Genomic DNA, 15,993 nt, shown 5'->3' on the forward strand with positions numbered 1-15,993 from the left:
ATTCACTCCAGAGCAAGCGCCAACACTCCGCTTTGAGACTTTATTTTATCATACCCTATATGCTACTTACTAGGAGCCAAGCAGTTATCCAAATCAAATTGATTTTTCTATCTCAACTCTAAAAGGTTCCCATGACAAACCTACAAAACTGAATCTTTACAATGGCAAATTTCATTCCCTGAATCATGCTACAGATGGCTCCCCCTCTACAACAATGGCCTGTCAGCTTTATTGTGTGGTCACACTTTATTTTTATTCATACTAATGTTTTCAAAAGGTGACCACACCGTGAGATGTCATGCTCGCTCTCTCTCTCAGCTACACTGGCAGCATCCAACTCTCCCAGTGATGGTACTAGCCAATTGCCCAGCACAGCTCCTGTCTTTAGGGTCCTAGAGATAAGCTTGTTAATTAGATACTTCCTGGAAATGCTGCTGTCAGACACCATAGTCTTCAAAAGGATGCTCCAAGAATTTGATCCAGCGACAGTTCAGTGATACCAGTACTGTTCTAACATAGTTATTTAGTTAAACTTGCAAGACCGTGATTGTTGCTCCTCATTCCCTCGCTCAGGCATGACTAATAGGTTGAATGGCCTCACTCTGTACTATTAAACAACAGGCAGTTAGCAAAACTCCTCGAACCACAGGAGTCAAGATCCGGAATGGTCACAGCCAGCATTTAAAAACTAACTCTGTCGGAATCATTTGCCTTTGCCATGATTCAGAGGATTAAAAGTGACAGCCTTAAAGCTCCAATTTTGTAAACTTTTTTATGTGAACTTTGTGGTGATGGTGGCGAGGGTGGGAATGGAAAATCAAGAAGTGGATTAATATGGACAAGTTCACCTCTTAGCAATTGGTTAAAGTGCCCATCATGTTTGTTTTTTTTTAATACTGTAGCTTACTAAAATGTTGCTTGAGGGCTGCCTCAAGCCCAGATTAAAAATCAATGTCTTCAGTAATAGAGAAAATAAATGCCTTCGTTGTGATTTCCAGCTGTTTGTACTCACAATATTATCATTCTTAAAGCTGGAAAAAGCTATCTTGGGCTATTCTTGTACTGATGCTAACTTTAGAAGAATAAAGAACACAAACCTCAGCTAAAAGTACAACACGTTTCCCATCAGGCCAAATCACGTGATCAACTTGAGACCGTACACGCTCCCATGTCAGTTCTGGAGTACGTAGGCTTGCCTGCATTAGATAGTGTACAAAAAGAAGCAGAAACAAATATTACAGAACATGGGTCGATAAAAACAATTGGACAAAATGAACAAAACATTCTGTTTTACGTGTTTAATTACTTGCATTCAAAATTAAACAATCTTCTGTTTAATCAATATTAGTATTTCGGCAAAAGCTTTTAAAAGGTGGCAAGTTGCGATGCTAATGTATTTGTTTTCACAAAATAAGAACAACACTCAACATGCCTGAATCACATCAAATTCTCAGTCATTATTAGACACTTTACTAAACAAAGATTACAGATAGGTACAGATTAAAAACAGAATTAAGACTCATTACATTTCGTGAGCAGCATCGCTCAGGTCTACAACATCCACCACCTAGACAGGCAGCAGTTGCAGTGATGCCTCCAGGGTCCACCCCAATTATGTCCGTATATTAGAATTTCTCAAATTTCTTTGGGTTGGAGTCCAGTAATTGGTTGACCCACAGCACTGCCAGAGGAGGGCACTTGTGAGGAAGAAAAACTTGCAGGGTTGTGGGGACTGAGCAGAGGAGTAGGCCTGAACTAATTGCTCTATGGAGCACTGACATGGAATCAATGGACTCCTTCTGTGCTCCTGTAATTCTATCACACTTGTAATAATCTCAAAATAGGACGAGCCAGGTCAATTGTGCCAGACTGCATGCTGTCTCCACATACAAAATACTTTAGTTTGCTCTTTTCATATAACTTCAATCCTTTTTCAAGTGTTCCAATGTCGCAGTCTAAGTTTATTACAATTTTACCTTACCACGTCAATTTCTGTATTAGAATGCCCCATATTGCAGACAATGCAACCATTTTTCATTCGGTCAAGTTGTTCCCTAGTAACAACATTCTTGTTACCTAAAAATAGAACATATCCACTTAAAAAGAAACTATACAATAGGTACAGCCACAGTCACTTATGCCATTAATATGAACTAAAGCGTAATTCACAAAATGCATTATTGTTAATTATAAACAAGAGTGTCTATTCAGAGTTGATGACTGAGGAACATAATTCTGCCATCGTTTAATCATTAAAAAAAACAAACATTTGACAACTTGACATGTGTTACTATGCATCAACTAGCCAGAATGTACTGGACACTTGCTTCTTATAACAAAGAAGAATTGAGAAAGCAATAAAAGAAAAACACAATACATCGGTGACTTTTAAAATAATCACATTCAATTGTGCTTTTTAACCAAATTAAATATTCACAAGAAAGACTTCCCTGAACAATTGCCAAATTCTACCTCAACCCACCTAGTTCACACCTAATAGGTACATTCAGAAAATTATTTTCATATCTGTCACCATTTTAAATACCTTCTTCATTCCATATCTCATTTTTAAAACAATACTTACAATCACAGTGGTAAACTTGGTCGCTAAATAAGACATTGTGCATGTTGTAACTATAACTGCATCCCTCCAGTACCTGTGCAGGTAATGATCAAGTCCCCCTGTCGTACAACTTCATTCAATTTCATCACACGAAATCCATCCATACTACAGGGGGAAGAAAATTCATGATAAAATAAAGCAGTAAATGCCTTAGGCTGAGAAGGCTTTGCTTTTGACAGAAAGGTCAGCTACTTACAATTTTATCAAATAACTTTGAAACTCACAAAGGTTAATGGAATTTTTGCTTTTGTCATATGAGGTTTGAAGTATAGGAGTAGTGAAGACTTGCTTCAACTGTATTGAAGCTTGGTTAGGTCACTCCTGGTGAATTTTCACAGAATCATAGTATCCCTACAGTGTGGAAACAGGCCTTTGGCCCAACGAGTCCACACCGACCCTCTGTAGAATTGCCCATCCAAACCCATTCCCCTGACTAATGCACCTAACCTACACATCCCTGAACTCTTTAGCATGGTCAATCCACCAAACCTGTACATCTTTGAACTGTGGGAGGAAACCGGAACATCCGGAGGAAACCCATGCAGACATGGGGAGAATGTGCAAACTCTACACAGATAGTCACCTGAGGCTGGAATCAAACCTGAGTCCCTGGCGCTCGAGGCACTGAGGTTTGCATGGCTTTGGTCACCTTACCACATGAAAAGGTATTATTGGCATAGAGGGAGCACAACAAAGATTCAACAAACTTATTCTTATGATGGCATAACTGTCTTATGAAGAGAGATTGGGCAAACTGGGCTTGTATTTGCTAGAGTTTTTAGATCTAATAGGAAGCTACAAAATACTTAGAAGGGATTGATGGGGTAGAGGTGGTTAAGTGGCTTCATTGTTGAGGAACTCAGAACCTGGGGACCATTTAAAAATAAAATGCGAATGCCAATTAGGACCAATATGTGCAGAAATCCTTTTATTCTAAGTTGTGAGTCTTTGGAATTCTCTACCCCAAAAGTTTACCCTCAATCTGCAAGTACATTTGAAGTGGATTGATTGATTTTCAATCAATCAGTGACGGCAAAAAGGTTATGCCTTTTACCCACTGAAGTATTTGATGAATCATGATTGTATTAAATGGCGAAGGAGGCGCAACAAGCTGAATGGCAGATTCCCAAGACATTTTAACGTTAATAATAATGTTAATTAATAATGATAATTATAACCCTAGGTGATCCATTGACCACTTAGGTTGAGATTCAGAAAATTTACTTCGTTAGTCTTGTCAGTTGGATTGAATATTGCTGAGTAGCATACAATGATGAAAATTAGGAACAGAAGCAGATAATTTAATAAGATGATGTCTATATTTGTAGATCAACTCCACTTTCCCACCCTATTCCCATATTTCTAGATTCCTTTAATATCAGAAGTTGTATCAATCACAATCCTGAATATAGTTTTTGACAGAGCAGGCAAAACACTCAAGGGTAGAGAATTTCAGGACGCAACGGTCAATGAAGAAACTTGCCCTCGTCTTTTTACTAAATGGTGAATTTTAAGCCTATTTTAAACTAAAATTAACCCACGACTCTGATTTCTAGTTCCATCCTCTTTAGCCAGGGGAACCTTTTGGTAGTTACCTTGCCAAACCCTCAGTTTTAGATTTTTAATGAAGTTATTTTTCCAAACTCAACGGAATATAGGCCCATTCTACTCCATCTTATCACAGGAGTCATTCTAATGAACTTTTGTTACAATATTTTAAGAGGTAAAATATTTCTTGGCTAAAAGTATACACAGTTTTGCACAATGTCTCACCAGAGTTCTATGTAATTGCAGAAAGGCTTCCTTACTCCTATACTCTAAACACTATGCAATAAAAAGTAACATACCATTGCCTTCTTAAATTTGCTTTATGTACTTGCAATTTAACTTTGTGATTTACTTGCATCACCAGAAGTTAAATGTAGGTCAACCAAATGAAGCTGATTGGTTAACAGAAAAAGTGGCTAACAATCCAAGGGATTATTTAAAAGTTAACTGTACAAATTTTTGTCAGAACTTCTATCACCTAATGAATGTTTGGTTAAATATCAACAGAGCATTAAGTCATTTTATCATGTGATGTGGTGATGCCAAACATGATCTAAATATTAGTTATTCTATTATATTCTTCAAACTTGTTTTCGACCTGCCAGGATTCTCTTCTTCACAACTGAAGTCACTAATTTATTCAGAGATACAATACCACTGGTGCCAACTGCCTCTAGCTCACTTCCCAAGTGACCATTCCTCATGTTACCCATGAAATCACCTGCATGGAGAATTACTGCTGAACACTGTCTGACTCAACAGCAATCATTGGATTGTGCTCAAGAACAGGATAATGTTTCTCCACCTCTGATCTAGGAGAAATACTATGGCTGACCATCAACTAACAACAGGGGCAGAGGGCTGAACCTAGGAACATGATAGCTAAACAGCATTCAATGAATAAGAATCACCTTTCAGATGTAAAGTGGGGGCAAGTTAAATCCTTTTCCCATTACACATGGTATATGGAAGCCTATTTTTCCCTAACAACCTCTTGTACTGCTCCATAAATCCTAAAACAGCAAGTGACGGTTCAAGCTTCAACCAGAAGCGAAGTATTCAATCAGTCCTAGAAGCATTTCATGGATCAACCGCATTTACTTGTAAGTAAGTGAAAGATCTTCTATATGATAGATTGATGGCCAGGTAATTTATTGAACAATTATTTAACACAGTATCAGTGTAGGTGCATCATTCAACATGACAAACCAGAGGATCTAAGGTCTGATTGCTGGTTTATGTACAATTAGCCAATGTGTCTTCTTTGGAGCATTAAAACTGGCTTAGATAGGTTGGCACAGAAAGAAAAAAAAAAAAAATAGCAAATGGTTATCCATAGACACCTTTTCGAAACAGGGCTTGGATTTTAGATAAGGAAATGCCACATTTCAGCAATGATGTCCTAGACGACGAAACTCCACTTTGACCTCACCTTCCGATAAGAGCAAACACTCACTCCCCCACGACCCCCTCAAAACAAATCTACAAAAATTCATAAGGAACAAAGTGCATCTTTTATATGTAGACTCTCACAAACAAAAGCTTCATGTACTTTTTAAAATAATCCTTTTCTTTTGTATGATATCTGCAAAATTGCTTGCTGTTCAGTAGCAGATACAGACCGAAATAAATGAATCTAACCACATCATTTGCAGCCTACAGTATTCTGGGAATTAAGGAAACGCTCTTTTGCTGAATATTTCCTACACAGTTCAACTATGATCAGAATTGGGAAACATCAATTAGTTTGACATTTCTCAGAAGAAAACACAGCTAAAAATCTAGTTGGCTAAATAATGCAGAAATTAATTCTTAACCAAGTATCCACCATATCAAATGCATGGAAATAAAATCTCATCACCTCGGTGGGTGGCTCAGTATCACCCTACAGGCTCTATTAATCCCCAGTTCACTTAGCGAAAACAGATCAAGTTTGGGCACGTAGCAGCAATTAACTTTGAAAACGGTCACCTTACCAGGCCTGTAAAGCACAAATTGGATCAATTTCTGTCACATAAACGATAGCACCCAGTGCCTTCAGAGCAGCGCAGCAACCTTTCCCAACCTATCAACACATCAACATGAAAAAGAATTGCTTTATTATTAGTTTTTCCTTCAGAGTCCTTGGCCTCAAGAAACAGCAGATACAGGCTATAAAATTATCTTATTGCCGCCAGGTTTACTGCATATGATTTCAAAAGCAAAGCTTAAAAGATATTTGAGGTAGCTGCAGAGAATAGAAAGTTTAAAAAAAAACACAGAACAGAAATTTGAAATGAAAACTGCAAGTAGGGAAATGTGTAGTGTCAGCCATTACCTACATAGAATTAAAGAGATGATACAGCAAAGAAAGTGGCCATTCAGCCCAAGTGATCAAGGTCATCCCTCTTCATCTAATCCGGTCAGTCAAAACTTCTATTCCTTTCACACTCATTTATCGACCACCCCCTTAAAAACATTGGAATGAAAAAGACAAGCTAATGGATAATGTAAGAACTTCTTTCTTTGCACTCAATGTTAAAGTACTTCTTTTTTAACAACTGAATGACAGCATTTGTTCTTTATTTTCAAACAGCAATCTGACATTCCTAACCACAGAGTTAATAACACTGCTTTTTCTCCCCTCTCCAAGATCCAGTAAAGCAAGATTCTTGCTGTTCTAATAGTTCTCCCTGCACAAAGAATACGCTACACCTGCAGCTGTGTCTGCGTTCCTCGGCTGAGTGACAGATACAACGTGCCCAGTTTTACAATGATCATTCTGTCAAATCTGGAAAATAGGTCAGAGGGTGGGAAACAGGCTAATATTTCTTTTGAAAATGTTGCATTCTTTTTGGTGGACACGCTCACTAGGTAAAGTATGCGAAAACAAGAAAGAGACACATTAGCAATAGGCTCCACACATGGACATTGACAAAGAAGGAAGAGGTGAGTGAATGCTTAGAAGAACCTTGAAGAACACTCCTAACACCAAAAATATTACTGGGGTTACTTCAGTTTTGCATCATCAAAGAACATAAGGATATTAAAAGCATTGCAATAAATGAATCATTTTGCTACCTGTTTGTGACAGTTTCTTTCCTACTCGCAGAGGAACATCAACTTTCAATACTTTAATGTACTAACAGCTTGCTCAGACATCACAACATTTTTTTCACTTCTGTACAATTGCTGAAACAGCACCAATAACACTTTCCACATCAGTAGGAATGTGATCTGACAGCAGCTTACAAATCAGATAGTGCATGTTTACACAGTGATCACACAAAAACTAAAACAATCAAGATCAGTAAACTATAGTCAACTGGAATTGTGTAAATCTTTTAAATTTTACAAAAGCTAAATTGCAAACAGGACTATGAAATTAAAAAAACCATCAGATGAATCAGGGTAAAATAAAAAGCCTTTGAGTGAGTGATTTTTCAGAGTCTCTATTTACGGAGAGAAGTAGCAGGGCTTAGGTTTGAACATTACCTCTCCGTATCCACACACGACCACTTGCTTCCCACCAAACATCACATCTGTTGTTCTCTTTAAGCTGGCAACAGAACACAGAATAAGAATGTGAGATTCATAGTCATTGAACAGAGAGCACAGCAGGTTTGTAACTTTAATCAAAATAATGATACGAGATCCAATTGTTTTTAACCATAAAAAACCCCTGTGTACCAAGAGGAATTTAAGTTGGTTACAGTGTTAAATGATTTCTGACTCCCCTAACAGCAGGACGAGCTGCTGTTAAGCTGGTACAGTAGAATGGATGCCAAGAAGGCTTATGTCCCTGAGCTGGAGAAGAAACAGTGTGTGCTGAGTGTGTTTGTAGTGGCGGGGGGAGGAAAGTCAGGGTATGGAAGGACATACTAACACTCAGCAAACAACTGAATAGACCCCCAAAATCAAAACTGGGCCTCCCCCTCAAAAACACGAAGGGATTTCTAATCAAACAATCAAACCATGTATTACCAGGTTCTGCTTGGTAATTATTGAAATTATTCAACATGCCCCAATGCTATGCAACATTTTATCGACCCTGGAGATTACAAACTCTCCCTTGGATGGCTAGGTAAAGCAGAGTTCAAGGAACATGGGCACAGACTGGATAGTTGAGAATTATTCAGGGGACAAGAAAATACTTCCTCCTCCACCTTCCTTCAAAGTAGTGGTCACAAAGTGAACAAGCACACAAGAGTCCTTAAGACAAATCATGGTTCATCTTATTGTACATGTATTGATCATCTTAAATTGTCAACATTAACAGAACAAGCAAGCCTCATCTATTCAAGGTTTTTGCTGTAGATTTGTAAGCAATCATTTCAGTTTGTAACATGGAAATATATTTATACACAAATGCACTCCTGTTTCTTGTTAAGAGAATGGCACACATACAAAAAAAAGTTAATTATATATAAAAACTTCCCAAATCAAAAAATAAATAATGTATTCCTTACCCATCCAAGATGGACTCTCTGCAGCAGTAGAGGTTATCAAATTTCTGTTTGGTAACAGAATCATTCACATTCATGGCTGGCACACATAGCTTGCCTGCTTTAGACAATTGATACAGTCTGAAATAAAACAAAGATAAACCTTAACGCACGGGTATTTTTTCTAATCTATGATATATGCTAAGGATATAGTTATAACGTGAATGCCTGTGATACACAGCTGATATCGTGTCTTATTCCATGTTCCTTTTTAGCCCAGCTTGCATATACCAGAATACATTCACAGCAGAATCAAGAGAAGCCATTGTGTTTCTCATGTATGCAGACCCATTATCTCACCCCAATTTTTAACCTCAATAGGTTCTATCAAGTGCCTTTGCAATCCCCTTTGGGTCAAAGCGAACAGAGAAGGCAGTAAACAACTGCAGATGCTGGGAGTCAGAGTCGATAAAATGTGGAGCTAGAAAGGCACCACAGATCAGACAGCTTCAGAAGAGCAGGAAGAAAAAAAGAAAAAGAAAAAAAAAGATAAAAAAACATTGATGTTTCAGGTCAGGACCTTTCATCAGGACTTTCCTGTTCCTCCGATGCTGCCTGAACTGCTGTACCTTTCCAGCTCCACAGAGGAGATCTTTGCTGACCCACCGAAAGGAGAGTTAGCAATCTCCACATTAGGTAAAAAGTTGCACAGGAGGAGGAGATTATTCAGCCCAATGAGTCTGCACCTTTTCAAATTCCCAAAGAGAAATCCAAATCAGTCTTACCGCCTCAGCTCCCAGCCAGTCAGTCAGTCTTACCGCCTCAGCTCCCAGCCAGTCAGTCAGTCAGTCTTACCGCCTCAGCTCCCAGCCAGTCAGTCAGTCTTACCGCCTCAGCTCCCAGCCAGTCAGTCAGTCAGTCTTACCGCCTCAGCTCCCAGCCAGTCAGTCAGTCTTACCGCCTCAGCTCCCAGCCAGTCAGTCAGTCTTACCGCCTCAGCTCCCAGCCAGTCAGTCAGTCTTACCACCTCAGCTCCCAGCCAGTCAGTCAGTCTTACCACCTCAGCTCCCAGCCAGTCAGTCAGTCTTACCGCCTCAGCTCCCAGCCAGTCAGTCAGTCTTACCACCTCAGCTCCCAGCCAGTCAGTCAGTCTTACCACCTCAGCTCCCAGCCAGTCAGTCAGTCTTACCGCCTCAGCTCCCAGCCAGTCAGTCAGTCTTACCGCCTCAGCTCCCAGCCAGTCAGTCAGTCTTACCGCCTCAGCTCCCAGCCAGTCAGTCAGTCTTACCACCTCAGCTCCCAGCCAGTCAGTCAGTCTTACCACCTCAGCTCCCAGCCAGTCAGTCAGTCTTACCGCCTCAGCTCCCAGCTAGTCAGTCTTACCGCCTCAGCTCCCAGCTAGTCAGTCTTACCGCCTCAGCTCCCAGCTAGTCAGTCAGTCTTACCACCTCAGCTCCCAGCCAGAGTTTCGTTACTATTTTCTGTATTTTAAGGCAATTTCCTTCAGAACACAAATTTGAATCTGTACCCATTAAATCAGGGAGTGCATTCCAAATCCTACTCATTCATCCTGTAAAATATTTTCCTCACCTTGTCTCTGGCTCTTTTACTAATCAATTATTAAGTTAAATCTGTAACATCTTATTTGTAATCAGCCACTGGAAAAAATTCTATTTTTGTTTCCTATCTAAATCTTTCAAAATTTTATATATCTCTATCAAACCTCCTCAGGCTTCCTGCCTCCAAGGAGAGTACACCCAATCTACAAAGCCAATATATCCTTCTGCTGCCGAGAATGGGAAATTAAAAACACAGCAGGGTCAAACTACACAGATTAAGCCAATTTTCTTTTGTTTTTGCCTCTTTTAAGAAGGACTATTGAAATCCCACATATTAATGTGAAACATTTTACAACCATGGTTGCATCCGACAAATGTACGTAACTTAATTATATAAACAGTTCCACTTTCTGAGCCTACAAATTTACCAAACCCCTCCACCAGCCCTTCAGATGTTCTCAAAGGCTACCTTTTCATTCTCACAAAATCATTTATGAAGTGATAGTCATGTTTTACTAGTGCCCTATCTATTTATGCCCACAGATATGGTATTTCTCTCAAGAGACAGAATTAAAGTAATTCAATATCCTCAGTTGTCAATCCCGACTAAACCAAAGAAATCACTAATCTCCTAAACACCATAAAGAGGCAGAGATGTTTGGGAGAAAGGGTGAATTACTGGCCCATGTTTCAGGAGTTGTAACAAGGATTATGGGAACTAGTTCAGGGATTGCTTTCAATTACACCAAGGGAATACCACCTGCTTGTAGGAGTTGATGAGTATTTGCAAGAAAGATGCAAGTGTAAAGTGGAAGGGGAATGCATGATTAAGGACATCTCAAACATGCCTGAGTTCATCAGCCTTACCTATAAGGCCCCTTGCATCGAAATAAATGCAATGTAATTCTTCACAGTTACTTCATTCTGACTTACTCTTGTCTGTCTTTTCTAATTAACTTGATCTTTTCAGAATCAAAATCAAGCTCATCTATTTGTCTATTTACTCTGCTTCTTTCTTCTCTCCATGCCGCCTGTCTAATAATTCACAGTCACCCTTAACAGAATTAAATTTCCACTGGGATATTGGTCCCTTTTCAGAACAGGTGAAACCCATCCTTTTTGAACAGGTCATATTGCCCCAGAAGAAATCCCAATGATCCAAGAACCTGAATCTTTGAATATTACGCCACCTCTTCAATCATTGATTTATCTCCTTTATCCTTTTATTCGTTCCCTCATTCAAGCTTGGCACCAGGAGTAAACCAGATATTACCACTCTGGAGGGTTTGTTTTAATTTTTTTACCTAACCTCTTATATTCACTCTGTAAAGCCTTATTCTTTTTCCCCAACAGTGTCATCCCTACCAATGTGTACAATAACATCCAGTTTCTCACTCTCACCTTGAACAATATGCTTCAAATGTTTTGAGATGTTCTTAACCCAAATAAGGCTAAAGAAACTCTAAGAGATTCTAGAAGTACATTAACAGTAAAAGAGCAATGAGAAAGAAGGTAGGACCACCTTAAAGATTAAAGAGGTTGTCTTAGTGTTAAACCTCAGGAGATGGGAGAGATATTAAGTTAATATTTCAGGTCAGCTTTTACAGTGGAGAAAGAAATGGAGGCAAGAGAACTCAGGGAAATAAATATTGACATTTTAGAAACAGCTTACATTACAGAAGTAGTGCAGGAGATCCTAGAAAATATAAATATAAAAGATAAATCTCCAGCACCTCATCTAACGTATCCCAGGATGTTTTGGAGAGTTCGGAAAGAAACTTCAGGGCCTCTTGTAGAAATATTTGGGGTGAAGTGCCAGATGCCTTTGTTTAAGGGTTGTTAGGAGAAACCTGGGAACTATAGATCTGAGAGTCTGACTTCAGTAGTAGTTAGGTTGTTGGAAGTGATTCTGAATGATCAAATTTATTTGTATTTGGAGAGGCATGGAATGAGTAGGGATAGTCAACATGGTTTTGTCCAAAATAAATCCGGACTCAAAAACTTGATTAAGTGTCTTGAGCAAGCAACCAAGAAGAGGGAGGACAGAGCTGTAAACATTGTTTACTTAGACTTCAGTAAAGCCTTTGACAAGGTTCTGCATGGTAGACTAAATTACTAAAGATAGATCACATGGGATTCAGGGTGAGCTTGCCAACTGGACACAAAATTGGGTCAAATGGCATGAAACAGTGGTGGAGGATTGTTTTTCAAATTAGAGGCCTCTGACCACTGGCATTCCACTGGGATCCTTGCTGGTTTCACTTTTGGTTGTCATTTGTATAAATAATGTAAATGAGCATATAGAATGCATGGTTAGTATGTTTGTAGATAACACCAAGATCGGTGGTATAGCGGCCAGTGAAGAAGGTCATCTAAAATTACAAAGAGATCGTGACAATTGGGTCAAGTGGCTGAACAGTGTCAGATGGAGTTTAACTTCAATAAATGCAAAGTATTGCACTTTGGTAAAACAAACAAGGACAGGACTTATACAATTAAAAGTAAGGCCTCGGATAGTTTTGTAGACAGAGAGACCTGGGATTCAGACAAATAATTCTTTGAAGTTTGCATCACACATAAACAGAATGGTTAGGAAGGTGTTTAACATGCTTGCCTTCATTACTCATAGGAGACGGGACATTGCTTTTGAGGTTGTGCAAGACACTGGTAAGGCCTCTTCTAGAATACCATGTCCAGTTCTGGATGCTCTGTTAAGGTGAAGAGTTTCCAGAATGGGGTGTTTGAAGGAAAGACTGGGGGATTGGCTAGGACATTTTTCACTGGAGTACCAGAGGTCGAGGAATGACCTTATAGAGAGAGAGTTATAAAATCATGAGGGCTATGGATAAGGTGAATGGTAAGTGCCTTTTCCCTAGGGCAGGAGATTTCAAGACTGGGGACATTATTTTTAAGGTGAGGAGAAGAAAAATTTTAAAAAGACAAAGGGCAATGCTTTTTTTTGAAAGCCCAGAGAGGTTCATGTGCCGAATGAGTTTCTTGAGGAAATGGTGGATGCAGATACAGTTACTATGTTTAAAAAACATTTAGATTAGTACATGAATAAGAAATGTTTGGAGAGATATGGGCCAAGTTCAGGCAGGTGGGACTAATTTAATTTGGGATTATGGCCAGTTATGGAATAAAGGGTCTGATTCCATGCTTTACGATTCAATGGGAATGACGGGAAGGAGGAGGCTGCAAAGGAATTTGGTGGAATGGAGAATGCAACAAGTTAAACGGGCTAAGGAGGAAGCTACAAAGGAGATAAAGTACTTTTAAACCTGTCAACAAAAGTATATTCAACCAACTGAAAGTCAAGAAAACTTGAAATCACTCCTGAAATAATTTCCTTGTCAATGAATACAGAATTTCTGGTTTAAGGCTAAATACGCTCAGGAGCATATGGAAAGATACTACAAATGATGAACTGAAAAGGGTAGGAATTGCTCATTAAAATGTTTCACATATACAATTAGTTGTGCAGAAGGTGTTTTCGGGATGATACTTTATTTTCATAGCACAAATAATCTACGTGCATTTTAAAAATCTGAGCTAGCCTAGCTTCAAAGATTTCGTCTTGAAGGTCAACTTATTTTTAGAGAATAAGTAAACAAGCATTTTAATTGCTTTTCAGAATGATTGAGTAAAGGAAAATTGACTGCTCTATCAAAAGCACACACTACTCAATAAGGTAACCATGTAAATAAACAGTGTGTTTTGCCTTGTATAAATTTTCAGTTTGCCTCATGTCTGAAGGCAAGGATTCACAGGTCTCTTTGTTCTGCAGCACTCCCCAGGAGCCTACCATTAAGTATATTGAAGTCCTAGCCTCATTTGCCTTACAAAAATGCAACACTTCACATTTATCGAAAGCAAACTCCATCTGCCACACCCTTGGCCCATTGACCCATCTGATCGAGGTCCAATTGTACTCTGAGGTAACCATCTTCATTGTTCACTACACCACCAATTTTGGTTCCATCTGCAAACTTACTAACCATTGCTATGTTCATACCCATATCATATATATAAAATGACAAAAAGCAGTGGACCCAGTACTGATCCTTGTGGTACACCGCTGGTCACAGGCCTCCAGTCCTTCACGCCAGTTTTTATACAATTGGCTAGCTCTCCCTGTGATCTAAACTTACTAACCAGTCGATAATGCGAAGCCTGGTTGAATGCATTGTAGTCAATATAGGCAACATCCACCATTCTACTTTCATCGATTTTTTTTGTAACTTCAAGTAAAACGCGATCACGTTAGTGAGAGATGATTTTGCATATATAAAGCAACATTGGTAATGGTAAAGTCATCAAATGAGAGAAAACTATGTATCATTCATCCAGGAACGTAATAAGTCATGCCATGATAAATGTTACCTTTAGAATGAGACAGCTCAGAAAGGTTGCATAAAAGCTGCCTATACAAGAACAGAGTCACTAAGCTTCCCATTGCAAGCTGCAATTGGGATTTCACACCTTGAATACTTTAGAAGCAGCTCAGATCCTTAAACATTAAGCTGCAGAGAGTGAGTGGCCTGGTGGTATTATCACTGGGCTATCAATCAGTACCTAGGTCATGTTCTGGGAATCCAGATTCAAAACCCATGATGACAGAGCATGGAATTTGAATTCAATAAAATTTTTGGAATTAAGAATCTAACGATGACCATGAATCCATTGTCAATTGTCAGAAAAACCCATCTTGCTTACTTCAGGGGAGAAAATGCCATCCTTACCTCATCTGGCTACATGTGACTCCAAATCCACAGTCATATGGTTAACTCCTAATTGCAATCAGGGATGGGCAATAAATGCTGGCTTAGCCAGCGATGCCCTCATCCAGAGAATGAATTAAAAAAACACTAAGTTACTTATTGGTACATTTTTGGTATTCTTGATAGCAAACTTGAGCACCAGTGATCTCAGCCATTTTGTTCCCCCATTAATTATGGATAGCACCAGTATTTTCTATCATTACTGCTCGCTCTCTTTTTTACTGAAGATTTCTGATTATGAGACAAGATTTTCCTTTTTAGCTGAAAACTTTCAACATTCCCACCTGTGAACACCAGTCACACTCTCCTCTACAATGCCTCTGATTTTCTTAAAAACATTGGGATATTTCTTATAGACCCAGTGAGTCAAATCTCCACCATCGTCCAGTATCTAAGAAAAAAAACAGAAAAAGTTGTGTCACTGGCTTTTGCATTTGTAAGAAAATGTATTGAACGTTTAGGCTATGAGAGAAGGTTAAGGAAATTAGATGGAGCTTAGCTGTAGGAAAGCAGACAAGGTAAATATGTGTTTCAGCTCATGACTTTGATCAAGTTTCTGTTGCATTACAATTATACATCCAACACTTACTGGACAGGAGCTTGGAAAATTTTACTTGCATACTTTATAACCTAAAATTGTCAACAAAAGCATTTTCTTAAAAAAAAGCAGTTTACTAAATCTTTGATATTGCCCGACTTTGCACAAGTGTCTCTGGAATCAGTTATCTCAGTCAATGTTATTCAACAGAACAGAAAAGGAATAATAAACTTTCGATGTTTTACTTTTCCAAGGTGAAAATTAACAAAGGTTCAGGGGCCTATAAAATAATTCTTTGATAAGGTATACTACAAGAACACATTCAATTAATCTCAAATCCTAGAAGGTCAATCCTCTTTATACTCCTCTTTTAACACAACCCCTCATTCCCAGATTTTACAAGTCTTAAATGGTAATACAACCTGAAAAATCCCTATTTATGAGTGCATTCCATAATATTTCTATGCAGCAAATTTGATGTAATAGCAGAATATCTCCTCCTGAGGGCACTATTAACAGC

General features: G+C 38.8%; 1 protein-coding gene across 2 annotated transcripts in view; it reads right to left on the reverse strand.

The window, feature by feature from the left end:
* The window catches only part of LOC122563087 (S-adenosylhomocysteine hydrolase-like protein 1), a 97,357-nt gene that overhangs the window by 11,192 nt on the left and 70,172 nt on the right, over positions 1–15,993 (reverse strand). For both annotated transcript variants that reach the window (XM_043716500.2, XM_043716501.2), the window contains exons 7-13: positions 15,220–15,326; positions 8,620–8,736; positions 7,646–7,709; positions 6,148–6,236; positions 2,658–2,728; positions 1,982–2,076; positions 1,098–1,196 (exon numbers count right to left, since the gene is read on the reverse strand). In XM_043716500.2, coding sequence (XP_043572435.1) covers positions 1,098–1,196; positions 1,982–2,076; positions 2,658–2,728; positions 6,148–6,236; positions 7,646–7,709; positions 8,620–8,736; positions 15,220–15,326 — 642 coding nt within the window. The remainder of the gene's footprint in view (positions 1–1,097; positions 1,197–1,981; positions 2,077–2,657; positions 2,729–6,147; positions 6,237–7,645; positions 7,710–8,619; positions 8,737–15,219; positions 15,327–15,993) is intronic.

The sequence above is a fragment of the Chiloscyllium plagiosum genome, unplaced genomic scaffold, assembly GCF_037043375.1.
Source record: "Chiloscyllium plagiosum isolate Xiang-an unplaced genomic scaffold, Cpla_swu_hap1 HiC_scaffold_26, whole genome shotgun sequence".
Classification (NCBI taxonomy): Eukaryota; Metazoa; Chordata; class Chondrichthyes; order Orectolobiformes; family Hemiscylliidae; genus Chiloscyllium; species Chiloscyllium plagiosum.